Consider the following 26,028-nt stretch of genomic DNA (forward strand, 5'->3'; position numbering starts at 1 on the left):
CACAAATTATCAAGGAACCTACCAGGTACAACCCCAAATCCGTAAACACGGGCATCCTCATAGATATCATCCTGACCAACCTGCCCTCTAAATACACCTCTACTGTCTTCAAACAGGATCTCAGTGATCACTGCCTCATTGCCTGCGTCCGTAATGGGCCCGCGGCCAAACGACCACCCGTCTTCACTGTCAACCGCTCCCTAATACACTTCAGTGAGCAGGCCTTTCTAATTGACCTGGCCCGGGTATCCTGGAAGGATATTGACCTCATCCCGTCAGTAGAGGATGCCTGGTTATTCTTTATAAGTGCTTTCCTCACCATCTTAAATAAGCATGCCTCATTCAAAAAATGTAGAAATAAGAACAGATATAGCATCCTGTAGCACAAATTCAAAAAGTTTTGGGACACTGTAAAGTCCGTGGAGAATAAGAGCAGCTCCCAGCTACCCACTGCACTGAGGCTAGGAAATACTGTCACCGCTGATAAATCCACGATAATTGAGAATTTCAATAAGCGTTTTTTCTACGGCTACCCATACCCCGGCCAACAGCTCTGCACAACCCACAACAACTTGCCTTGTCTTTCAAGCATCCACGTGGGTTTGTATCTTCCTGATATCCAATAAGGAAGGGACTTTTAGCATGTGGAGCATCTCAAATAGAACGAAGTTCTATTTTTAGCAAGCCAGCGGTGTGGGTGAAATTGATATGTAGGCAACGTGTGCCGTTTTTAAATGTATGTAGTTCTGCCCTTGAGCTGTTCTTGTTTCTTCATGTTCTGTATTGTTTATTGCTTTCGCAACAGCTAACAGGGATCCTAATCAAATACCAAATGTGTATATTTCTCTTGCAACGTTCGCATATGCAACGTGGCCGGTGTGGTTTGCTTGTGATGATCAACAATTTATTATATGGCTGGAGCAACGCAATAATGTAAAAACGACATGTCCCATAGTTCCGCGCGTTATTTCGTAACCGGAACATATTTATGTTTGCGACGAGACGAGAACTTTGGACGAGACTGCTGTCTATTGATATTAGTAAAAACTTGAACATGGAAAACGATTGCCTTGAAAGTTTAATCTTAAAGTTACATGATGTTCAGGCCGTGAAATTCGGAACGTTCACGCTGAAGAGTGGAATAACATCGCCGATTTATTTTGATCTCAGAGTTATTGTTTCCTACCCATCTCTTATGAACCAGGTTGGTAAACACGTGTTTCCCATGAATGGCACTGTATTGGAAACAACATCTACAGTATTTAGTCTGTTCGGAGGCAATCGAACCAAGAACAACTAGTTGTAAAATATGTATGTTATGAATTTATGTTGGAATTTGTTGGCGTTTGTTTTGCCTTTTAGGTGTCAACTTATCTTTACCAACGCGCCAAAGATGAGGACTTGAAATACAACTCACTGTGTGGTGTACCATACACTGCTCTGCCCCTGGCTACAATCATCTGCTCCAAACACGAGCTGCCTATGCTGATCCGAAGAAAAGAAGCCAAAGACTATGGTGCGATTTCATGACCTATCAAATTTGATTATTCTCATTATGACAATGTTTTTGCTGCATCCCATCAGATCAGTCAACAGTTAAAATGATCTAGTCTAACACGTGTTAGCTAGCTACATTAGATTTCAGATAACTCATATCAGACATCCACCATCTCTTGATTCTAGGAACTAAGAAGATTATAGAGGGGACCATTCACCCTGGAGACACGTGTCTGATCATCGAGGATGTAGTGACCAGCGGGAGCAGCGTCATGGAGACGGCCCTGGTGCTTCAGGCAGAGGGTTTAAAGGTCACCGATGCCATCGTGCTGATGGACAGGGAGCAGGGAGGTAGGGCCATGCTGGCCAAGAAGGGCATCGCGCTCCACTCTGTCATCTCCATCTCCAATCTCCTCAACGTCCTGCTCCAGGCGAAGCGCATCGATGATTCCACGGCCCAGAGCGTGCGCAGGTTCATCCAGGAGAACAACACCTACAAGCCCTCGGGGGAGGAGGAGAAGAACGGCTCTCCTGTGGCTAAGAAGCCCAGCAAGCTGGCGGAGTTGACCTATGGCGACAGGGCCCAGCTCCAAACCACACACCCTCTGGCTGCCCAGCTCTTTAGGTTGATGGAGGAGAAGAAGACCAACCTGTGTGTGTCGGCGGACGTGACAGGCTGCGAGGATCTGCTGCAGCTGGCTGACTCTCTGGGGCCTCAGATGTGCGTGCTGAAGACTCATGTGGACATCCTGCAGGACTTCAGCCCAGCCTTCATCCAGTCCCTCAAGGACCTGGCCCACAAACACAACTTCCTCATCTTTGAGGACCGCAAGTTTGCTGACATCGGGAACACGGTCAAGCACCAGTATGAAGGTGATTAGTGGGCGCACTGACTTTGCATCGCCGTGTGCCCCAGGTGGGTGGAGATTTCACTTTAGGTCCAATAGAATGGTCTAAAACGTGGAAACTCCGCCCACCCGGGGCCCTGAGCGATGCAAAACGAATGCACCTATTGCTAAAATGGATGCATTGTCCAACTCCAGCAAATAAGGGCAATATTTGTCCACTAAACCTTTGAAACATGTTTTTGAATCCTAATCCATCCTAATGAATGCCTGGTTGCTATGATTTCTAAGTCTCCTGGCTGTTGTGTGTTTTCCTCTGTATTTCTCAGGTGGGCTCTACCAGATCTCCTCGTGGTCTCACATGGTGAATGCCCATGCGGTGCCAGGCCCTGGGGTGGTAGAGGGGCTCAGTGTGGTGGGCCTCCCACTGGACCGTGGCTGTCTCCTCATAGCTCAGATGAGCTCCCAGGGTTCCCTAGCAACAGGGGACTACACGCAGGCTGTGGTAAGCAAAGTGATCCAGCCAGCTGTTCTTCAGTGAGAATGACATGAGAACAGAATGTTCTGTCCCTCTCGCTTACCTCCCACCGCCCTCTGCAATATGTAAAATTCAGGAGATACTGTCACCTCGCAGGGCGACAGTGAAGGCCTGATACGTTTCAGTATGTTTTAATGATGTTTGCATGCGTGTCTTAATTTTACCATTCCAAAATAGATGACTTTTTCCACCATCAGGCAGCTTAACTGAAGTACTAGTTGATTACCTTAATGTAATCCTTAATCTTTCATCCTCGAGGATTTAATATGATTGTGTCTGTCATTCCTATAGGTGAAAATGGCTGAGGAGCACTCTGACTTTGTGTTTGGGTTCATCTCTGGCTCCAAGATCAGCAGCAAGCCTGAATTCTTACATATGACTCCAGGGGTGCAGATGCAGTCAGAAGGTACTACATTCTCTACCTGTTAACCACATCATTCATCCTGTCCAGTGTTCTTTATCACGTTTTAGCAACAACATTCGCAGGACAACATTCCCCCTGGTGTACTCTTTCCTTGCCACTAGATGGTGCTATTGTCCAAGAAATGTAGGCTGGATCACTTGTCATCTTGTTTGTTGTATTTTTTTTATTTGACCTTTTATTTAACTAGGCAAGTCTGTTAAGAACAAATTATTTTTTTACAATGACGGCCTAGGAACAGTGGGTTAATTGCCTTGTTCATTTGTGACTGTATTGGCACCCTATTACCGACATAGTGCACTTCTTTTGACTAGGGCCCTACGTAGGTAATAGCGTGCGATTTTTGAATGCAACCCTTGATTCCAGATGTTTTTTTTAACCTCTTCAGCAACAAACTGTAGGGTGGCGTTTTCTTCAGCGCCACACTGTTCATTGATCATATCCCTCCTTTCTTATTCAGGAGACGGTCTGGGCCAGCAGTACTCCAGTCCCGATGATGTGATCTATAAAAAAGACTCTGACGTCATCATTGTTGGCCGTGGTATCCTGGGGGCCTCTGATAGGGTGAAGGCTGCTGCGGAGTACAGAGAGGCCGGCTGGAACGCCTACGTCAAGAGACTCACCGCATCAAGACAATGAAAAGTCAAACAACAGGGATGTGTCCCAAATGGCACCCTATTCCCTGTATAGTGCACTACTTTTGACTAGAACCCTATGGGGTTTGGTCAAAAGTAGTAAACTACAGGGTAGAGGTGCCATTTGGGCTACAGACAGAGACTAGAGCAGGCACCACATCGCTAATGTGAAACCATGATTATTCCCTCCAAACAGCTGCTGGAGCCTGTTCTTACTCTTGTAGCTGCTTGTTATAACCCTTGCTTGCGAAATCAACTGAACTGCGACAATGCTCATTTTTTTGCAACAGGGAAACATTTCAGGATTTTTTTCTCTCCCTCCATAGTGTTATTTGTATATGATCATTTTGAAACATTCAAATTTGATTATTTGTGTTAACCAATAATATGGAATTGCGAAATGCGAAATGAATTCAGTAGACATGTTCTGTAATGATCAGTGTTTTTTTTTTAAGTCACTTTAAACATCTCTAGCCTAGGATTCTGTTCCTTTGCAGCAAGGGTGGTTTCTATAGAAGAACACAGTGGATGCTAGGGCTACTATCTCTGTGATGGGCTGCTATCTCTGTGATGGGCTGCTATCTCTGTGATGGGCTGCTATCTCTGTGATGGGCTGCTATCTCTGTGATGGGCTGCTATCTCTGTGATGGGCTACTATCTCTGTGATGGGCTGCTATCTCTGTGATGGGCTACTATCTCTGTGATGGATAACTGTGGAGAGATTCAGGTTACAAAACAATCCTTGGCGTTGTGCATTTGTTCATCGACATTACAACAATCACCTGTTCACAACGGTAGTTATTTGATGCCAATGTGTGATGAACCACGTTAGTCCATAAACCTCTAGTGGTTCCGAGTGATGTCCCGGGTGTACGCTGTACCCTAATCATTAATAAACAGTGAATGTGCATGGGTTGTTTCAGTTATGGGGTCTACTTTCTTTCTACTATTTGTGACATCGGGCATAGCCTACATAACACACCCCAACCTTTTTGGAAGGGAAGGTCTGACGTTGAGTATTAAAGGAACTCATTTGCAAGTCACATGATATGAAAATATGTGTAAATGGCATGGGAACAGAGGTGGCAGGTGGGTTTTCTCCTACCTTCAACACAGGTGAATGAAGTCACCGCTCAATGGCCCATTCTCTAGGTTCAGCGCGAGCACAAAGGTCAGCGAATCCTTCCATTTCGTCAATTTGAGGGAGTGCAACGCACTGTTGGTTTGCATAGAGAGGAGAGGGTTGGCATAATAGAGAGGAGTTTAACTAATCTGCACTCCCCAGACTATTGTGTCAATATTGGAACTGAGCAACGCACCATGCGACAGGTGTCCGCTGGAGAATCCTCTCTCTTTAAAACCAATCTGGAAAAAAAAGAGAGAGAGTGAAGATAAATGGAAGGATGGCCTACCATGTCCCGAGTATATATAGGCTACCTGCAACGGGCCACACTCCATTCAGTGTTGCCTACAAGATGAGCACAATTTGCAGGTGTTACCGATATAGTAGGTTTTTTAAATCCACTCAAACTTTTTTTCGACAACAGATAGGCAAATGGTAAGTTTTATCTAGGACAAATTTGTATGTAGGAATACATGTAAATGACCATTTTACCGACAATATAAACTTTTGCGACTTTCTTTCCAGGTGTGGGGATGGAACAACATATGGAGAGTACAAACCTGATGTAGTGTGGTCTGAGTCCTTTTTTACAAGACTGGATCATCATCATATTTGGATTGATTTTCTGTATTTGCCTCACGTTGAGCCATACGCACAATACCTGAAGATTAAGTTTTGTTCGTTCGGCTCGCGTTAAGCAGGTACAGATTTTCTACAAAGCAGCAAGAGCAAGTTCATATTGTGACAGATGTCGTTGATGGTGCTCTCTTGTCCTGTGACAAATACTGAGTTTTTGTACACTAAAATTATAGTCATACATTTCGTGTTTTTTGCATTCTTAAGGCTATATTGAATATCTTATGTGTTTTGAACATTTGGGCTCATTTCCCTCTGAAGACAACGGATACAAATTATCGACCCCAATTTTTTAGGCAAGTGGATCATTTTTATTGCTGTATGTATGGATAAAGTTTTCGTTACTATTTTTGAAAAAGTATTTATATTATTTTTTTGCTCACTCAATATGATTTAGTATGCGCGTATCTCTGTGGATTTTATGACTAGTTATACTTTTATTAGGCTACCTAGTACTGTCTTTTATTAAATGCCATTTGGTTTTTCTTTATCGTCATGGTTTAATGATAAAGTACGAGTTATGTTAATCATTAACCAGCCAAAGAGCATCTGATATGGACCATCTGCTGTTTGGATCCTCATCTGCCTGGGATCTGCACCTCTGTACAGGCTAGGCTACTCTGTTATATTAACTATGACATCCATGGAGGTGTGGACTTTATTCCAGTAAATGGAGAATGTAGCCAATAAACTACAGCTCATCATAAAAACACCACATCGCTGTAAAAACATTGAAGCAGTGTTCTCCATTGCTCATGCACTGTAAAACATGTTGCATTTCAGTTTAGCACAGAGGCATCATACACTACAGGCCTATCATTGAAATCAGACACTTCCCGTTTCCTCCTCAGACAGTACCAACTGTATTACCCAATCTCCCACCACCCAGATTATTGACACCAGTACCTCAGGTATCTGTATAGTCCCATTCTATTTTGAGCATAACTGCAGGTATGCATTTGCATATCCAGTTTTCGTCGCGTGAAACAATGAACAGCATGGTTAAAGCTTTCCCATGTCATTATTCCTGCTCTCATGTATCTCTATTTGACTAACGGCCGGTAAATATTTGTTTAAAGTCGGATTAAGGGGATCTCACAGCCTGTATCCTGGTCACCTGCCAGAGACAGTTCATGTTGCAGCTACACCCTAAACCTCCAAACTAACACCTGCTCAATTTACTCTACAGAGCAGTTATTGGCTCTGTAAAATATGTCAAACATTTAGTATTTCTTTGTCTCAAGCAAGTCTTCAATCTTTCAGACTTTCATAATGCAATAGTTTATCATTTAATATCTGTGCTGTTTTATGGATAAACGTGACTAATTATTAGTTGCCCTGTCTCAGCAACATACAAAAGTTTGGGCTGGTTCTCTCACAGATGCAACATAGGCTATTGTTCTAAAAAAAAGTGAGTTGCAATTAATCCTGACTTTTCAGCTATAAAATCAACCTTCTCTTATTAACCTATTATATACTTTTGAGAGAATTATGTGTATGATAAAATAAGACCCCCCCCCCCCCCCCAGTATTATTCTTTCAACCTGTGGCTATCATAATACTTGGACATTTGTGTGTGTCTGTAGAAAAGCACGATTGCATTTGTGATGCCTGCTCAACTGCTACCTACTTCCTCTATGGAAGACAAGAGTTGCCCCGTAGGCTGTGTGCTGTTTCAACTGACAGTTAAAGGGGTTGCTAATGGAATATGTAAATCCCTGGGAGTTGTTTCTCCTGTAACTGCCTGGCTTTACCTGAGCAGTGAGCACAGAGATGGGGGTGGGGTATGAGAGGGAGGGAGGGAGAGAACCCAGGACTGCAGCACCTCTCTGGACGCATCTGAAATGGCATCCTATTCCCTATATAGTGTACTACTTTTGACCAGAACCCTATGGGTACCCTGTATAGGGAATAGGTTGCCATTACGGACGCACCCTTTCGCTGTCCTCGGGTAAAACCTGCCTGCCTGTTGTGGTCCACTCCGACGCAGAGCCATTCACAGAGCAGATGTCACCTGCATGCGCTGTCAGGTCCTTAGGAGGATTAGTTCCTATAGCAGCAGAGAGGGGAAACAACACACAGGGAGCAGAACATTTGGTGGTGGTCTGGGTCTGCTTACTCACTGACTATTCAAATGGTACCAACTCACATTGACACAGAAAACAAGACCTGTCCATTTACAACATTTTGGCCATTACTGGAACTGAGTTTAATTTAATAAAAAAAATGCAAAAAGAGAAATTGCCGATTGACGTTAGACAATAGTGTATTGTATGTGTCGCTTATCGACTACTGTGTTGTGTCTTCTCAAGGCAAGATTCTGAAGAAAGGTGCTGCTACTGACTATTTGCACATGGTGAAATCAGTGTCTGATCAGGCGCACTGTGTATACAAAAGTATGTGGACACCCCTTCAAATGAGTTGATTCGGCTATTTCAGCCACACCTGTTGCTGACCGGTGTGTAAAATCGAGCACACAGCCATGCAATCTCCATAGACAAACGTTTGCAGTGGCATTGCCTTCCTGAAGATCTCAGTAACTTTCAATGTGGCACCGTCATAGGATGCCATAAGATGCCCGTCATTCAGGGCAGGTGGCTCACATTTTTTGCAAAACATAAATATATATATATATATTGGGCTTGCCTGTTTTGCATGTTATTTTGGCATTAATACGTGTCACGTATCAGTTTGCAAACAATGTAAAAAAATATATATATATATATAATTGAGTTAATAAAGCCTCATACAAACATGGTCTCTTTTTGTTTTCTTGAGTAAGGCAGCTCCAAAATGCAGATGTTTCAGCCTAGCTCAGTGCTTTCTGTGGTGGTGGGGCAAGTCAGCAGAAAATATAGAGCATTGTGCCTTGATCGGCTCAGTGTTCTGTCATTCATGGGGACACTACCACCAAGTCTAAGGGTAGACCTCGAAAATTCTAGCCTCTTGGGTGCTGCCAAAGAGTTACATTAGAAGTGCCCATCCAAGGAGGCTCAAGGTCATTGGCCACAGATAAAATGACGTCAAATCACGTTATATCTTCAGTAGCTTTGATTGGACTGATCATGTCAACATCTTACTTTCAAAATCTTAGCTAGCAGTCATCATCCTGAATCAAGACGACAATCTACTGGCAAATCCTTTTTAATCCTTGTCATATGAAGAGAAATAATGAAGAGAAATTATAGATTAAACGTATCGGTGCTCATCGGCCATTGGACATAAACATTACACAACAAGTTGGAAATCGCAAATTCAACAATGAGTGGTTTGGAAGGAATCAGTGGCTAACTGCAAGCATTGCAAAGCAATCATTAGCCTGCTATTCAGTGGAATGGCAGTGGCGGTGTGATCCAAAGTCTAAGATTAAGGGTCTCTTTTCCTTGTTTAAAACTATAAACATACAACATTGGCAATGCTGTCAATGAAGCATGATTTGTGCCGCGCTTAAAACAACTGTTAACTCTGAACTGCAAAATCTGACTTTAGTGAGTTCAAGACAACTGGGAACTCGGGGAAAATGAGCTACAACTGGGGAAAAAACATTTTGAACTTTCATCCAACTCTTGCAAATCGGGAACTCTGGCCTCTTTCTAGAGCTACGACCTGAAGAACACTGACGTCATCATGATTCAACATATTTTGTCTTAGTTCCCAGTTGTCTTGAAAGCACCATAAATACAAAGCATGACAGACTTTGATGACAAAGTTTGATGACAAAATTTGCCCAAGAAGGACGCCACCTTCCTGTTCAAGTGAGCACAGAATCCAAAAATGTCTTGTATGCTGCTGCATAAATTATTTAATATGCCAGGGAGATATGTATACTCTAGCTAAGAAAGTAATACTAAGTGTATGTTGTGTAGTAAGCTGTTAGTAGCCCATGTGCCTCACCTTAATAATCTGGTCTATTTTCACCTCTTAAGTTTGCCTACTGTTCTGACTTGGTGGTGCACATGTAGCCTATAACCTGTTTTTCAGAAATGCAATCATTGAATATTGTAAGAGCTTTCATTATCTGCTTATATGCCCCCTTTATTTATTCTACGGTTCTGACTTGGTGTACAGGGAGAACACTGTAAGAATGGCCCATGTTCTGAATTCTGTGCTGAACAATTAGTTATATTGCCTACGTCCGTCCTACTAATGTCTTAATCGAAATTACGGATTGCCTCTTATACGCTTGTCGTCCTCTTATGCCATAATTTGTACATCTCAATTGTCAGTAGAAACTACGCTGATAGCCAGGTGTGGCAGTGGTAAGGTGTTGGGACAGCTTTATGTAATGCCTAACAGTTTGTGGGCACCGCTTGTCACTGTTATAGTCCAGTTAATGTATTGTTTAGTGTTGTGTTGTGTAGGGGCTTTGCTGGAAAACATCCCACATTGCTTTTTTTTGTCCCAACAAGATGTACATGCTAAAATTGCCCCTGCACCTTTCCAACAAGTCAGTTCTTCAAATGTCTGCCCTGCTAGAGCTTATTGTGAAGTGGCAACATCTAGGAGCAACAACGGCTCAGGCACAAAGTGGTAGGCCACACAAGCTCACAGAACGGGACCGCCGAATGCTGGAGCTCGTAAAAACCGTCTGTCTTCGGTTGCAACACTCTACCGAGTTCCAAACTGCCTCTGGAAACAATGTCAGCACAAGAACTGTTCGTCGGGAGGTTCATGAAATGGGTTTCCATGGCCGAGCAGCCGCACACAAGCCTAAGATCACCATGCGCAATGACAAGCTTGGATCTTGGATTCTGGATTCTGGAGCAGTGGAAACACGTTCTCTAGAGTGATGAATCACGCTTCACCATCTGGCAGTCCGATGGACGAATCTAGGTTTGGCGGATGCCAGGAGAAAGCTACCTGCCCCAATGCAAAGTGCCAACTATAAAGTTTGGTGGAGGAGGAATAATGGTCTGGGGCTGTTTTCATGGTTGGGGCTAGGCCCCTTAGTTCCAGTGAAGAGAAATCGTAGCATACAATGACATTCTTGACGATTCTGTGCTTCCAACTTTGTGGCAACAGTTTGGGGAAGGCCCTTTCCTGTTTCAGCATGACAATGCCCCCGTGCACAAAGTGAGGTACATACAGAAATTGTTTGTCGAGATCGGTGTGGAAGAACATAACTGGCCAGCACAGAGTCCTGACCTCTACCCCATCGAACACCTTTGGGATGAATTGGAACGCCGACTGCGAGCCAGTCCTAATTGCCCAACATCAATGCCCGACCTCACGAATGCTCTTGTGGCTGAATGGAAGCAAGTCCCCACAACAATGTTCCAACATTTAGTGGAAAGCCTTCCCAGAAAAGTGAAGGCTGTTATAGCAGCAAAGGGGGACCAACTGCATATTAATGCCCATGATTTTGGAATGAGATGTTTGACGAGCATCATGTAGTGTATGTAAAGCAGACATCTCTAAGTTAAATAAGCCTGACTTACCATGTGATCTCAGGATATGTATGGATGTGTACTTGGTTCAAATATGTAACTAGCAGACTTCTCTTAAATACTACATGTATTGAATTTTTGTATGTTGTTTGAGTGGTTCACTTGAAGTGTCACGTTCCTGACCTGTTTTCTGTTGTTTTGTATGTGTTTAGTTGGTCAGGACGTGAGCTGGGTGGGAATTCTATGTTGTGTGTCTAGTTTGTCTGTTTCTATGTCAGCCTAGTGTGGGTTCTCAATCAGAGGCAGATGGTAGTCGTTGTCTCTGATTGAGACTCATATATAGGAGGCTTGTTTTGTGTTGGGATTTTGTGGGTGTTTGTTACCTGTCTCTGTGTTTGTGTTCTGCACCAGATAGGTCTGTATCGGTTTTGCACATTTGTTATTTTGTATGTTGGTTGTAGTGTTTCACTTGTTCTGGTATTAAACATGTTTAACACTAGCCGCGCTGCACTTTGGTCCTCTCCTTCACCCCTGGAAGAAAACCTTTAAATGAAGAGATCTGTGTCAATGTTGCCTCCCAGTACAAATACAAATCAAATAAATACAAAATGCATTTGAAGGGCTACTTGAAACTATGAATTTGTGAATAAAAACAGAGCGTGATGATAAAACAACATGTCTGTTTTCAAGAGCAATAACAGCATCACTTCCTGACGATACATCAATGCTTATGCAACCACTCTGACGGGGCTGGCTGGCTCTGTTACCATGGCGAAACTGGATCCTGAGAAACAGTCCGCCTCACTTACTCCACACAGTTATCACACATACGCATGTGGTCCCATGGAGGGGTATTGATGTGAACAGAAATTGCGAGGGTAAATTGAAAAAAAAATTCAGTTGTCTCTATCCTGGTTCATCTCTTATCACTCTATGGTTTATTCCCAAACAGTGTAAGATACAATGAACGGATACGAGAAAATGAGGGGAGGGAGAAAAAAAACGGATATTCAAACAATGTTGTTTGCTCTGGTTGCTGCCTGGCTGACTGGTTATTCCAGCCTGCACCTCAGCCAGCTGTTTGCAGGTTAGGCTACTCAGAAGTGCAAACATTGTGCAAACGGTGCGAAATAAAATACTCAACCTGTTGAGGTGTGCTCTCTGGGCTTATAATGCATTACAGCAATGTATTATAAGGATGCTAGAACTACTTATGAGATATTATGATATCTTATAGTGAGTCACTATAAGTGTGCGTAAGTGTATTAGAAGGCATTACTAATGCACTTGCAGGCATTATCTGTGTATGTCTCATAGAAAGTGTTACCGACATTTATTTGTGTTGTGTCTGTTTTTATCAGACACAAATAAGTAATTTCTTAGAAAAGGTCATTTGTACAAATGAACACAAACTACACTACACAGTAAAAAAGCAAAAACACAAAATACACTTTCCTGAACCAACACTCACACTTTACCCCCCCACCCCCCACCACCTGTGATATGTGGTTGTCCCACCTAGCTATCTTAAAATTAATCCACTAACTGTAATTCACTGTGGATAAGAGCATCTGCTAAATGACTAAAATGTCAAATGCATCTGATCAGTTCATATTTCACATCTCACAACATACTGTACATGTATAAATGTAAAAAGGCTACAAACGATATTTCTATACTTAGTGAGCAATATCCCTCTTTCAGAGACCCATGTGACCAATTCAGAAGAATAGACTAGCCTATTGTACTACCACTGCAGAGAAGATAAAGATTCAAAGTAGAGTGTTGAGTTATGAAGCTGTAGGCTACTATAGGCCCTATGTTGTCAGATGCAAATAGGGAGAGCTACATTTCCCAGTGAAATGAGGCGTCAGCTGACGAGGTGACAAATCTAATCTATCCAATGGGGGGGATCAAAGACCAGCAGCTGGGTGACTAGAGCTCTGTCACCGTGTCTCATTGTCCACCTGCCCCAAGCCAAACAAGGCCACACAGGTAAGACAGAACAATGGAACCAGCCCACTCAAAGGGGCCGCTGTACACACAAGCAATGAAGCATATAGGCACACATATGGCCACACAGAGACAGCAGAAAAGGGTGTAAATACAATAATAACACATTGCAGAGGAACCATCCAAGTCTGAAGTCTGATTATTTGTACATTTCCAGCAGCAAATACAATATAGGGTTCATCCCAAATGTCACCCTGTTCCCTACATAGTGCACGACCTTTGACCAGGGCGCTGGTCAAAAGTAGTGCACTATATGGGCTCTGGTCAAACATAAGGAGTTGGTGTCTTTTGGGACACAAACAAAGACTAAAGCATGCACCACACCGCTAATGTAAAAGCATATCTGGTATAACCTAACCTGACCGGACCATATGTTTCTGTGATATGTTGCCTCACGTCGAATTTCTCTTCATTCAAACAAAACCGGGTGTTATCACCAGTCACTGTAATGAACTGTTATGCCACAAGATGTCACTACAGACAAGTATTATTCCAATTGATTTACATCACTAGGTTCCATTTGTGTTATTATACTGACAATCCAGAACATAAAGTAAAGTTGCAACGTCAAAGTGCCTTTTTAAAATATGATACACATTCATCCACATTCCACTTTGCATTCGTACGCCTCACAAAGGCACAGGAACAATTCGGACCCATTGACAATTCAGTAACTGGCAAACATTGAACATTAAAAACAACATTGTAAATGGCTGAGAAACTAGTGCTGCTAGAAACATGTCAGAATCGTTTCTCATGATCCCTTTCAGTTCATATCAGAATAGATTTAGTGTGAAAACCAACAGGTATTAAAAAGGTCATACATTTCAAAAGCCTTCTTTTCAACCTGTTGAAGTACAAACATGATCCGACATTAAAGAATATGAATTATTGATCAGCTAATCTGTCTGTCTTCCCATGTTGAATCCTATGAAAGACGACAGTGATGCCATGTTGGGTGGGTGCTGCGCAGAGGCAGCGGTAGAGGCAGAGTCAGCCATACTTGTGGACTGAGGGAAGCATTGGTGCCCTTGTACCTACCTCTGGGGTAATCTCCCAGAATGCTGCCATAGTCCCCAATTTCCAATCAAACTGTTGTGTCAGTGTGTTGCCATTGTGGCCGGCTGTCAGGCAGGCACAGTCCCTGGGTACCATTTTGATGAGTCAGTGGATCTAATCCTCTCACAATGGGCCTCGGGAGCCTCCACAATGGTGTGGACTAATGCATGCATTCAGTTTGCCGCTGCTGAGTATGCAAGGCTTGTGCGAAAGCGGCATTAAATGAGGGGCTTGGTAGTATAAAAACAGAAGTGGGGGGCCTAGGACTCGATATTGTTACTCTGGATCTGTCCCACCTCAGTACTCTCTGTAAGTATTCACACTACCTAGGTAGATCGTGAACATCTGATTGCTGTGCATTGGTGTACCAAGAAAGAGGATTGATGACATCCAATATGGGAGATGTATATCTCATATTTGTATCGGATATTTCCCCAGTGCAAACTGAGAGCTCAAACTGAGAGCTAAAAAAAATGGTAGTACGCTCTTGCTCTTTGCTCAAGAATCAATGTTCACTTTCATGTAGAGATACCAGAGCACCCAGAGAGAAGCACCCCATTTTAGCCTAGTTTCCTCACCTCTGGTCTTCCTTGTCCCCTTTTGGTAGAGAGCAACCCCACGGTGGAAAAAAGCAAACATGAACACTCAGCAGATGGAGCAGATGGGCCAGTTCAAGATCACTGTCTGGGAGGAAGAGAACTTCCAGGGCAAGCGTTGTGAGTTCCTGCTGGAGTGTCAGAACATCATGGATAGGGGATTCCACAAGATCCGCTCCATCAAGGTCGAGAACGGACCGTAAGTGTCTCTTTGGATTTCTACTCTACTAGGCTACAACCGAGGATCTGTACCACATTATTAGCAGAGTAGTACTACATTATTACGACAGAGTAGTAGTAGTACTACATTAGACCCATGGAGTTTGTTCGGTCAACAAATGTTTTTTTAGGTTTTTCCAGTAATTGGTTCTAGTCGTGTTTGAGTGAGAAGTGAGAAATGTATTCAATATAACATTCATTTCCAGACCTAGTTCCTCTCAGAAGCTAATGTATACTTGAATGTTATATTATACATCGCATGTGTACTGTACTGTTGTGAACCGGCCCTCAAATCAAAGCTGTGTCATTTCATTTGTTGTGATACTACAATGTATGACAATACAACATTAAATTATCATTATCATGTCCCTTAACACTTGACTGTCTGACTGTAAAATATGGAATCTTATAATGACTGTTATTTCGATTCAATGATTTTGGAAAATTTCTTTGCAATTTAGTTTCCGCATGTTTTTTACATTGTTATGGAGCAAATGTTATAGCTGAACACTAGGGGAGAGCACCGATTGGTGTGAGTTATTAGCCAGAAATGTAGCTTGTTGTTTTGTTTCTGACAGTCAGTCAGAGTCAGGCTACAGATGTAATCTCCAGTGAGTCCCAGCTGGCTGCCTAGTGTTCTGTTGCAGCAGCTGACTGATGGTCTGATAATGGTCCATATGTGCAGCATGTGGTGTTTGCTTTGGCCCTTTGTCCTCTAATCAAAAAGGATCTCGCTGCCATGGGGCGTTGCACTTTTGTTAACTAACCTGACGCTCTGTTTTCTCTCTTTCGTTCTCGTTCCCTCTCTCATTTTCTCTCTCCCCGCCTGTGTTTTAGCTGGTTGGGTTATGAGTATCCCGAGTTCCAGGGCCAGCAGTTTATCCTTGAGAAGGGAGACTATCCCCGTTACGAGGCTTGGAGCGGAAACAGCAGTTACAGAACCGAGCACATGCTTTCCTTTAGACCTATCAAGTGCGCTGTAAGTTCCTCCCACAGAAATGTGTCATTTCAAGGTGGGAAAAAAGCCTACATCTGAAACACATTTAGGAATGAAGCACAGGAATACTAATGTTGTATTGAAGGTTAATAGATCCACACATGATTCTAGTATTTATATCGTATCATCACACCATCATACCACAACTCTCAAATCCGTCTGTTTTTGATATCCCCCCCCCCAATTGTTTTTTTTAACAAAACCATATATGAAACGATTCAAGGCTCATCTCTGCCAACAGAACCACAGTGACAGTAAAGTGACTCTGTACGAGTGTGAAGACTTCCAGGGACGCAAGTTCGAGATGTGTGATGACTACCCCTCTCTACAGGCTATGGGCTGGTGTAGCAAGGAGGTTCCCTCAATTAAAGTCAACTCCGGAGCGTGAGTCTCAAATCAAATCAAGTTGTGTTTGACACATGCGTCGTAAAACAACAGGAGTAGACTAACAGTGAAACGCTTACTTTACAGGTCCTTTTCCAACAATGCCGAGTTTAAGATAAATTGTTAATTAAAAATAGAAATAGTGACACGAGGAATAAATACACAGTGAATAACGAATAACAAGGAGGAAAAATAACATGGCTATTTACAGAGATTACCAGTATCCCATTATCTCAGCATCCGATATGCCTTCATAAACACTCTAGGGCAGGGTTTCCCAAACTCCTTCCAAGCTTTGATTATTTGAATCAGCTGTGTAGTGCTAGGGCAAAAACCAAAATGTGGGGCCCCAGGCTATTGATTCGTAAACACATTGACAAGGACATAATTTGTCCACATAATAACATGCAGATCCTCAGTCACCCATTACTTTCCAAGACGATTGGTTTTGTAGATTTTATAACAAGCATAGGACTGCATCGGGCACATATTATCTACAAAGCAGCCGCATTTTGGTCGTAGAGAGAACAATTATCAAACTGAATAACACATGTCCTTCTCTTTACAGGTGGGTGGCCTATCAGTTCCCCGGTTACCGTGGTTACCAGTACATCCTGGAGAGAGACAGACACCAGGGAGAGTACAGACACTACAACGAGTACAGCACTCAGGCTCACACCAACCAGGTCCAGTCTATCCGCAGAATCCAGCACTAAGTCCACTTGACACTATCCTCCAGCGGCTACCATGTACCGACCATGCCATGTATTAAAATAGGCAATAAAGGCTTTATGCAAACTACGGAAACAGTGCTTGTGGCAATTCCTTGCTTTTTTTGTACCGCCTTTTCTCGATCAGGACATAGAGCTGTTCAACAGCCTGTGGTAGATTCCTAACAACCCACCAAAGTGGCTATTTATATACTCCAACAGAGGAACATAAGAGAGTTTGGGAGCTAATTTGACTTCACTGGGGGATTCGATAGATCCACTACCTTATACTGTGGCATCAATCAAAAGAGCGATACAATTTTACGAAATGGAATCAACAATAAATGCCACAAATATGCCCCTGGAGACAGCGGTTTCATTCTCCGAATTCCCTTCACTTTCTCTAGTATATCCCTGTACTCTATCTCCCCATCTGTGTATCTAACATTGGTCGTGTTCCCCTGCTCAGATGTTGCATCCATCAACCAATGGTTGCGTGCCACGTCATCGACCGTGAAGTCGGGAACCAGATTGCTATAACACATGGTGTGCTCAGCTGATAGGTAAAATACCTATCCAGACCTTGTAAGATCTGGCATACGGCAGCAACGTTTGAGCAGAGTAACACGACCATTGGGTGTGACGACCACTGGATGTGTTCGAGCAGTAAGGCTACAATGCGGAGGGCTCCTGTAGCTCCGCACATGATTGGTTGACTGTAGGTACGGGCGGGAGGTCCTGTATAAACACAAACTCACGTCCTTGTCAACTTCCTTCACGACAGCTCTGCGCTGCTCGGCGAAGCTCATGTCAACGTAAATGCTGCGCTACCAAATGCAGACGGACGATTGAACATGTGGCGCCTTTAAAGAAGCTGACTGTATGAGAGAGTCCTTGAGTGAAGTCGGGGTAGGGGCATCTGCGACAGCAAAAAATTAGACAGTGGTGATTTTTCAAGAGCAAGACTCAGATGAACATGGCAGTGCTAACATGGCTGCTATTGTTTCTTTAAAAAATAAGATATTTCAAAATGTCAAAATAAACGTTTCTATACCTCTATATCACACACATACAAACTGAAAACATAACATGTGACAGTGGAGGCTGCTGAGGGGAGGATCCTAATAATGGCTGGAACTGAGCGAATGGAATGGCATCAAACACATGGAAGACGTGTTTAATGTTGTTGATAATTTACCACTTATTCAGCTCCAGCTCATTAGCACGTGCCCGTCCTCCCCAATTAAGGTGCCACCAACCTCATATTTTTTAAATGTTGATTAACATGTCTCCAAGCCCAAATCACTCACTCACGAACCTACACACAATACCCCATAATGTCAAAGTGGAATTATTTTTGGGAAATGTTTACAAATCATTTTCAAATGAAAAGATGAAATGTCTTCAGTCAATCAGTATTCAACCCCGTTGTTATGGAAATCTTAAATAACTTCAGGAGTGGAAATTTGCATAACAAGTCACATAATAAGTTGCATGGACTCACTCTGTGTGCAGTAATAGTGTGTGACATTATTGTTTAATGACTACCTCATCTCTGTACCCCACACATACAATTATTTGTAAGGTCCCTCACATGCCCTGAATTTCAAACACAGATTCAACCAAAAATACCAGGGAGATTTTCCAATGCCTCGCAAAGAAGAAGCAGACATGATTAATTACACTTTGGATGGTGTATCAATACACCCAGTCACTACAAAGATACAGGCCTCCTTCCTAACTCAGTTGCTGGAGAGGAAGAAAACCAGGGATTTCACCATGAGGCTAATAGTGACTTTAAAACAGTTACAGAGTTTAATGGCTGTAATAGGAGAACATTGAGGATGGATCAACAACATTGTAGTTACTCCACAATGTTAATCTAATTGACAGAGTGAAAAGAAGGAAGCCTGAACAAAATACAAATATTCCTAAACATCCATCCTGTTTGCAACAAGGCACTGAATTAATACTGCAAAATAATGTGGCAAAGCAGTGAACCTTTTGTCCTGAATACAAAGTCTTATGTTTGGGGCAAATCCAATACAACACATTACTGAGTACCACTCTCTATATTTTCAAGCATAGTGGTGGCTGCATCATGTTATGGGTATGCTTGTAAAAGACTATGGATTCTTGGATTCTTGGATTCTTTCAGAATAAAAAAAACTGTAATGGAGCGAAGCACAAGCAAAATCCTAGAGGAAAATCTGGCTCAGTCTGCTTCCCACCAGAGACAGGGAGATGAATTCAGCTTTCAGCAGGACAATAACCTAAAACACAAGGCCAAATCTACACTGGAGTTGCTTACCAAGAAAACAGTGTATGTTCCTGAGTGGCGGCCGAGTTAGTTTTTTACCCCCTTTTCTCCCCAATTTTCGTGGTATCCAATCGCTAGTAATTATTATCTTGTCTCATCGCTACAACTCCCGTACGGGCTCGGGAGAGACGAAGGTCGCAAGCCATGCGTCCTCCGAAGCACAACCCAACCAAGCCGCACTGCTTCTTAACACAGCACGCCTCCAACCCGGAAGCCAGCCGCACCAATGTGTCGGAGGAAACACCGTGCACCTGGCCCCCTTGGTTAGCGCGCACTGCGCCCGGCCCGCCACAGGAGTCGCTGGAGCGTGATGAGACAAGGATATCCCTACCGGCCAAACCCTCCCTAACCCGGACGACGCTAGGCCAATTGTGCGTTGCCCCACGGACCTCCCAGTCGCTGCCGGCTGCGACAGAGCCTGGGCGCGAACCCAGAGACTCTGGTGGCGCCACCCTAGACCACTGCGCCACCCGGGAGGCCGAGTTAGTTTTGACTTAAATCTACTTTAAAATCTATGGCAAGATCTGAAAACGGTTGTCTAGCAATGATCAACAACAATTTTTTAATAATGGGCAAATGTTGCACAATCCAGTTCTGTAAAGCTCTTAGAGACTTACCCAGAAAGACTAACAGCTGTAATCGCTGCCAAATGGGCTTTTATAAAGTATTGACGCAGGGGTGTGAATACTTATGTAAATGTAATATTACTGTATTTCATTTTCAATACATTTGCAAACATTTCTAAAAACATGTTTTCACTTTGTATTTTGGGGCATTGTGTGTAGATGGGTGAGAAAAAAAATAGATTTTAAACCTCTATGGGATCGGTGTCCCTAAATCGCCACGGTTGTTGCTAACTGTAAAGGTCGTTTTCCTCCTCGTCTGAAGAGGAGCATGGATCGGACCAAAACGCAGCGTGGGTTGAATACATAATGATTTATTTAACGAAGACGAAAAAACACTTAAACAAACTACAACAATAAACAACGTAAACAGACCTGAACTTGAGAACATATAACATGAACGCACGAACAGGAAGGAACACACGAAATGAAACGAACAAAAACAGTCCCGTGTGGCACAAACACTGACACAGGAACATTCACCCACAAACAAACAGTGTGAACAGCCTACCTAAATATGGTTCTCAATCAGAGGAAACGTAAAACACCTGCCCCTGATTGAGAACCATATCAGGCTAGTTAACAACCCTAAACATAGAAACAAATAACATAGACTGCCCACCCCAACTCACACCCTGACCATACTAAATAAAGACAAAACAAAGGAAATAAGGTCAGGAACGTGACACTAACGTTGAGAGTTAGAATAGTTAGAATAGTACACAAAGTGTAAAAGCCAACTTTCCAGGACATAGACATGTCTTATATGGGCAGAAAGCTCAATTCTTGTTAACTTCTCACGAGTCACCATCCCGGATCCGGGAGCACCCTCATCAGTAAAAAAGCTGACTAGCATAGCCTAGCATAGCGCCACAAGTAAATACTAGCATCTAAATATCATTAAACCACAAGTCCAAGACACCAGATGAAAGATACACATCTTGTGAATCCAGCCATCATTTCCGATTTTTTAAATGTTTTACAGGGAAGACACAATATGCATTTCTATTAGCTAACCACGATAGCAAAACTTTTTTTTCCCACCATTTTTTCCCTGCATAGGTAGCTATCACAAATTCGACCAAATAAAGATATAAATAGTCACTAACCAAGAAACAACTTCATCAGATGACAGTCTGATAACATATTTATTGTATAGCATATGTTTTGTTAGAAAAATCTGCATATTTCAGGTATAAATCATAGTTTTACATTGCAGCCACCATCACAACTCTCACCAAAGCAACTAGAATGACTACAGAGACCAACGTGAATTACCTAAATACTCATCATAAAACATTTATGAAAAATACACAGCATACAGCAAATGAAAGACAAAGATCTTGTGAATCCAGACAATATTTAAGATTTTTTAAGTGTTTTACAGCGAAAACACAATATAGCATTATATTAGCCCACTACAATAGCCAACCACACAACAGCATTGATTCAAGCCAACAATAGCGATAACGAATAAACCAGCAAAAGATATACATTTTTTCACTAACCTTCTCAAACTTCTTCAGATGACAGTCCTATAACATCATATTACACAATACATATAGAGTTTGTTCGAAAATGTGCATATTTAGCGGCACAAGTCGTGGTTATACAATGAGAATAGTAGCCAAGCTGCCAACAAAATGTCGGGAGAAATCTTGGGAGAGGCACCTAATCTAATCAATAACTAATCATAAACTTGACTAAAAAATACAGGTTGGACAGCAAACGAAAGATACATTAGTTCTTAATGCAACCGCTGTGTTAGATTTTTAAAATTAACGTTACTACGACATACAGCGTGTGTTAAAGCGAGACCGCACCGAAATTAATGGCGGAATAGTAGTTTGACATTTTTCAACAGAACAACGAATTAACATCATAAATAGTTCTTACTTTTTGATGCGCTTCCATCAGAATCTTGGGCAAGTTGTCCTTTGTCCAGAAGAATCGTTGCTCGGTTGTAGATTGTCGCCTTCAACTTTTGAATTAGCAGCAAACATTAGCCATGTGGCGAAGACGTGCCCAACTCTCTATAACGCAGCACTAAGAAAATTCCGAAAATCGCAATATACTGATATAAAATGATATAACTCGGTTTAAAATAACTACATTATGACGTTTTTAACACCTATATCGAATAAAATCAGAGCCGGATATATCTAAGGCTTATAACGAGAGCTTTCCAGAACGCCATCCTGAGGTCTGTCTTGCGTCATGGCGAATGTTGAAAAGAGTGTACCCCACCTACCAAGACCCTTTATATGGCCTCAGATCTGCCTAGCAACTCCATTCCAATTCTCACTGCTTGCTGACATCCAGGGGAAGGCGTATGCAGTGCATGTCGACCAATAAAATACATGTAAATTAATAAACTGACCCTGGAACAGAGTGCCCGATTTCAGATTTCTCACTTCCTGACAGGAAGTTTGCTCCAACTTGAGTTCTGTTTTACTCACAGATATAATTCAAGCGGTTTTAGAAACTAGAGAGTGTTTTCTATCCAATAGTAATAATAAAATGCATATTGTACGAGCAAGAATTGAGTACGAGGCAGTTTAATTTGGGAACGAATTTTTACAAAGTGAAAACAGCACCCCCTATTGAGAAAAGGTTCTAACTGCAGTGTCCAATTTACAGTAACTATTACAGTGAAAAAATATAATTATATTGTTTGAAGAGAGTGCACAACAACAAAATACTTTTATCACGGCAACTGGTGTGATACATTCACCTCTGAAGGTAAATAATGTACTTACATTCATTAATCATGCTCTAATTTGTCATCCTGAGGTTCCCAGATTTAAAATATAGCATTGTTTTGTTTGATAAAATCAATTTTTATATTCCAATGTAGGAACTAGGTTCTACAGCTTGAACCCCATGCCGTTGTCATGTAGATGCAAGTCTGACAATTTTTATCCCCATAATGCAACACTTTGGAAGGCGGTGACCAACGATGGTCACGACTTGACAAAAGTGATCCGCTCGAACATGCAACTCTTGCAACACTGGCAACACTGTCATGTTGAGCTGAGCCTTGCTGTTGGAAAACCACATTAGTGTCCGACTTGCGTCTCCTCAACTTCTCTCCTCGACTTTCGTCTACATTCGGTTGCTTAGTCTCACCACTCAAATATCTGGGCCAGCTATTTCTCTTCTTCAAATCTGATTTGAAACCTAACTTAACCCTAAACTTAACCACACTAACCTTATGCCTAACCCTAATCTTGAATTAAGACCAAAAAGCGACATGTTTTTTTGTACATTTTTATGATATAGCCAATTTTATCTTCGCTGGTGGCCCTTCTAGTGTGAACCCTCAATCAGTGCTGGTGGAATCGTTGCGCTATCTGATATAAGACAATGCGTATCTATCCTAAAGCTGTCAATAAAACTTTTAAAATACCTTAAAATATGTTTAAAGAATAAAAAATAAATCTAAATTGTTTCTGTATTTATGCCTTGAAATAACAACGTATGTAGCACTCAACCACAAACATATCAATGAACGAAGGCAGCAGGGCCGTTGTCATGTTTTGAGTTTTAGTGAGGTTCGGAAAAGAGCAAAAACAAGAAAATGTTACTACAGCCATTATCATATTGGTTGCAATAGGTTCATTCACCTCAGTTGATCTACAAACACATAGCCTATTGGCTATACAATTAGCCACTGCACATTAACCCACATTAGCTCAGCACCGGGATTGAAAACTGTAATTGAATATGTACAGAGGGATCTGTTAACAGAAAAGTTAATATTAATATTAACGAAAGGTTAACAAATACATTTGTTTTACAGAACTTTTTCTTCTGGCAGTTTTGCAGCGTATTTCCTGCAATTCTACACATTTTGACATGGGACGGAGACATTTTTGCAGTTTTAAAGCCAATTTCCTGACATTCTACACATTTCGCCATGCCATGTGAATATGAAATCTGAGTGAGAGTGACTAACAAAATAAGTAGGGGGCCCCCTGGAGGTAAGGGAGCATGGGCACGTGCCCTGCTTGCCTGGTCAGAAATTTGGCATGCAAGTTTAGATAGGTGGCTAGACTAACTAGACTAATTTACCAATCCAAAATGTTTTAACTGGCATATGCTAATTGAGTGACTGTCAGTGAGGCATAACAAGAGAGAAACTGCTAATGCAAAACCAAGAAATTGCACTTTGTGTATTCTACTATTCTAACTCTCAACTGTAAATGTAAGGCCCTGGAAGGCAGAGCTTATGTCTCTAGTCTAAAGCCTACTCGGGAATGACTTGCTACTCTGAACCTGGCCCAAGGCGAGGCAACGTGCTGCCAGACCATGTGAGCTGTCCAAGGTGCTGACCTGTCAGTGTTACTAGCTACTATGGCCATGACAAACTAATTTACCAACAAATAAACTATAGAAATAGGGGGGAAGCAGGTATAGGCCTATTATGTATCGTTGAGACTGCCATTGCATGATGCTGCTAATAAGTCTGCCACGTTGTGGTTGGATAATATATACATGTTCTCTTGAACCGGATCACTTGTCAAGCAACACTTGCTACATCCTGCTTTGAATCCGTTGCTTTGAATTCTCTGTTTGCCAAGTCGTCTCACAGAGTCCCACACCCAGTCCAGGATCTTTTAATAAATGTTCAACTATACACACCTTTCTCAAATACACATTTCTGTTCAGACTGATTAAAACGGCTGCACAGCGAAAAGGAGCTGGCCAGGCGTTTCGAGTGGTGAGGATAATAGGGTAGGCCACTGTTGGTTGGTGTTTCAATCCTGAATAAAAGGTCAGTCCAACAATAAGAGAAGGTAAAAAATAGTTTTTAGGAAGCCTAACACTCTCTGTGCCTGTGAACCAGTTGGGAATTATTTGAAATGCAGGAGGTAAGACACTTGGATACTCCCCATTGGTCTAATATTTGCAAAAATAGGATGTGCTCATTTTGTGATCAGCTATATAGACTTCTAAATATATTTCTATGGGATTATGTTACAGTCAGTACGCCTAATATGTAATGTTATTGACGGTTGATATCCAAATTTTAGATTTGCGCGCGTAACTCCCGTTACAACCATTAACGTTATTCCGATTTACCCACGCAGGTGTCAAATTATGATTCGACCTGAAGTGTTTTATATCCTTTGTTCTAATAATGGACAAATATTACGGTGAAACTGCAAAAACGATAATGGACCACCAAAACTTTCACCAGAACTTCTAGTAGCCTACAGAAGCCAGAATGGGCCAATAATATTTAATTCAAATCTTTCAGAAATGACCTAGCATTCGAGGCTTGTTTTAAGTTGCCTGCGACCTGTTTAAAGACTCAGGCAGCTAAAGCAAGTCTGGGACGCCAGAGACCACTCTTCAGAACACAGCGGCAGCGGCATTACTGGTGGAGAGGGAGTGGCGTGGTGGGGATGTGGAGTGATAGCCGATTCCATGAGTCATATAGGCCTAGCATTGCTTAGCAGTCACATATATAGGCTTGCTCTCAGGTCTCATATCGTTTGCTCCTGTTATCGCCCCACCGGGAAACGAATCATAACTTGAAATCCGCGCGGGTAACTGTAAAGGAGTTTTCGTTAAAATATTTAATTTGAATTAATGCATAAGGATTTACGCAAAATGCAATTATGCACGCGTAAGTTAGGCATGATCAAGTTTGGACTCGACCCATAATGTGTATTGTGATCGAAAATGTAATGTTTATTATGTCTATTTAATTATTGCCATGTGTTGTGATTAGAAATCCCAAAAGGCCTACTATTGAGTTAGTGTAAGCAGTGGAAAACCTTTTAGAATGCAGGCATATACAACATTTACAATTTGCTGTACATTTCGCATGTCCATGGTATATGCCAACTAATAACGTTCAATGCCTTAAATACTGTTTGACTGTCATTTCCTTTTTAATGCACTTACTCACTGAATATTTTCACAGCTAATCTCAATAATGTTATGTACCCCTGCACGTGTACCCCCGCACATTGACTCTGTACCGGTACCCCCTGCTTATAGCCTCGTTATTGTC

General features: G+C 42.2%; 2 protein-coding genes across 2 annotated transcripts; both read left to right on the top strand.

Annotated features, from left to right (window-relative positions):
* Positions 1–963: 963 nt before the first annotated feature.
* On the top strand, positions 964–4,846 carry LOC129821343 (uridine 5'-monophosphate synthase-like). The gene is made up of 6 exons (XM_055878937.1): positions 964–1,204; positions 1,363–1,516; positions 1,684–2,370; positions 2,672–2,847; positions 3,172–3,286; positions 3,762–4,846. The coding sequence occupies exons 1-6, from the start codon at positions 989–991 to the stop codon at positions 3,938–3,940; spliced, it is 1,527 nt and encodes a 508-aa protein (XP_055734912.1). The 5' UTR covers positions 964–988; the 3' UTR covers positions 3,941–4,846.
* Positions 4,847–14,374: 9,528 nt separating this feature from the next.
* Positions 14,375–17,159, top strand: LOC129821546 (beta-crystallin A2-like). The gene is made up of 5 exons (XM_055879213.1): positions 14,375–14,463; positions 14,762–14,949; positions 15,807–15,948; positions 16,208–16,350; positions 16,919–17,159. Exons 2-5 carry the CDS (start codon positions 14,792–14,794, stop codon positions 17,064–17,066), a joined length of 591 nt encoding a protein of 196 aa, XP_055735188.1. The 5' UTR covers positions 14,375–14,463; positions 14,762–14,791; the 3' UTR covers positions 17,067–17,159.
* Positions 17,160–26,028: the final 8,869 nt, after the last annotated feature.

Source organism: Salvelinus fontinalis, chromosome 23, assembly GCF_029448725.1.
Source record: "Salvelinus fontinalis isolate EN_2023a chromosome 23, ASM2944872v1, whole genome shotgun sequence".
Classification (NCBI taxonomy): Eukaryota; Metazoa; Chordata; class Actinopteri; order Salmoniformes; family Salmonidae; genus Salvelinus; species Salvelinus fontinalis.

Excerpts from the sequence above, each read along its gene's own strand:
- LOC129821546 (XM_055879213.1), top strand. The coding sequence starts at position 14,792 with ATGAACACTCAGCAGATGGAGCAGATGGGCCAGTTCAAGATCACTGTC. Across the intron at positions 15,949-16,207 it reads TTAGACCTATCAAGTGCGCT|AACCACAGTGACAGTAAAGT; the intron begins GTAAGTTCCTCC and ends CTCTGCCAACAG. Across the intron at positions 16,351-16,918 it reads ATTAAAGTCAACTCCGGAGC|GTGGGTGGCCTATCAGTTCC; the intron begins GTGAGTCTCAAA and ends TTCTCTTTACAG.
- LOC129821343 (XM_055878937.1), top strand. The coding sequence starts at position 989 with ATGTTTGCGACGAGACGAGAACTTTGGACGAGACTGCTGTCTATTGAT. Across the intron at positions 1,205-1,362 it reads ACCCATCTCTTATGAACCAG|GTGTCAACTTATCTTTACCA; the intron begins GTTGGTAAACAC and ends TTTGCCTTTTAG. Across the intron at positions 1,517-1,683 it reads AAAAGAAGCCAAAGACTATG|GAACTAAGAAGATTATAGAG; the intron begins GTGCGATTTCAT and ends TCTTGATTCTAG.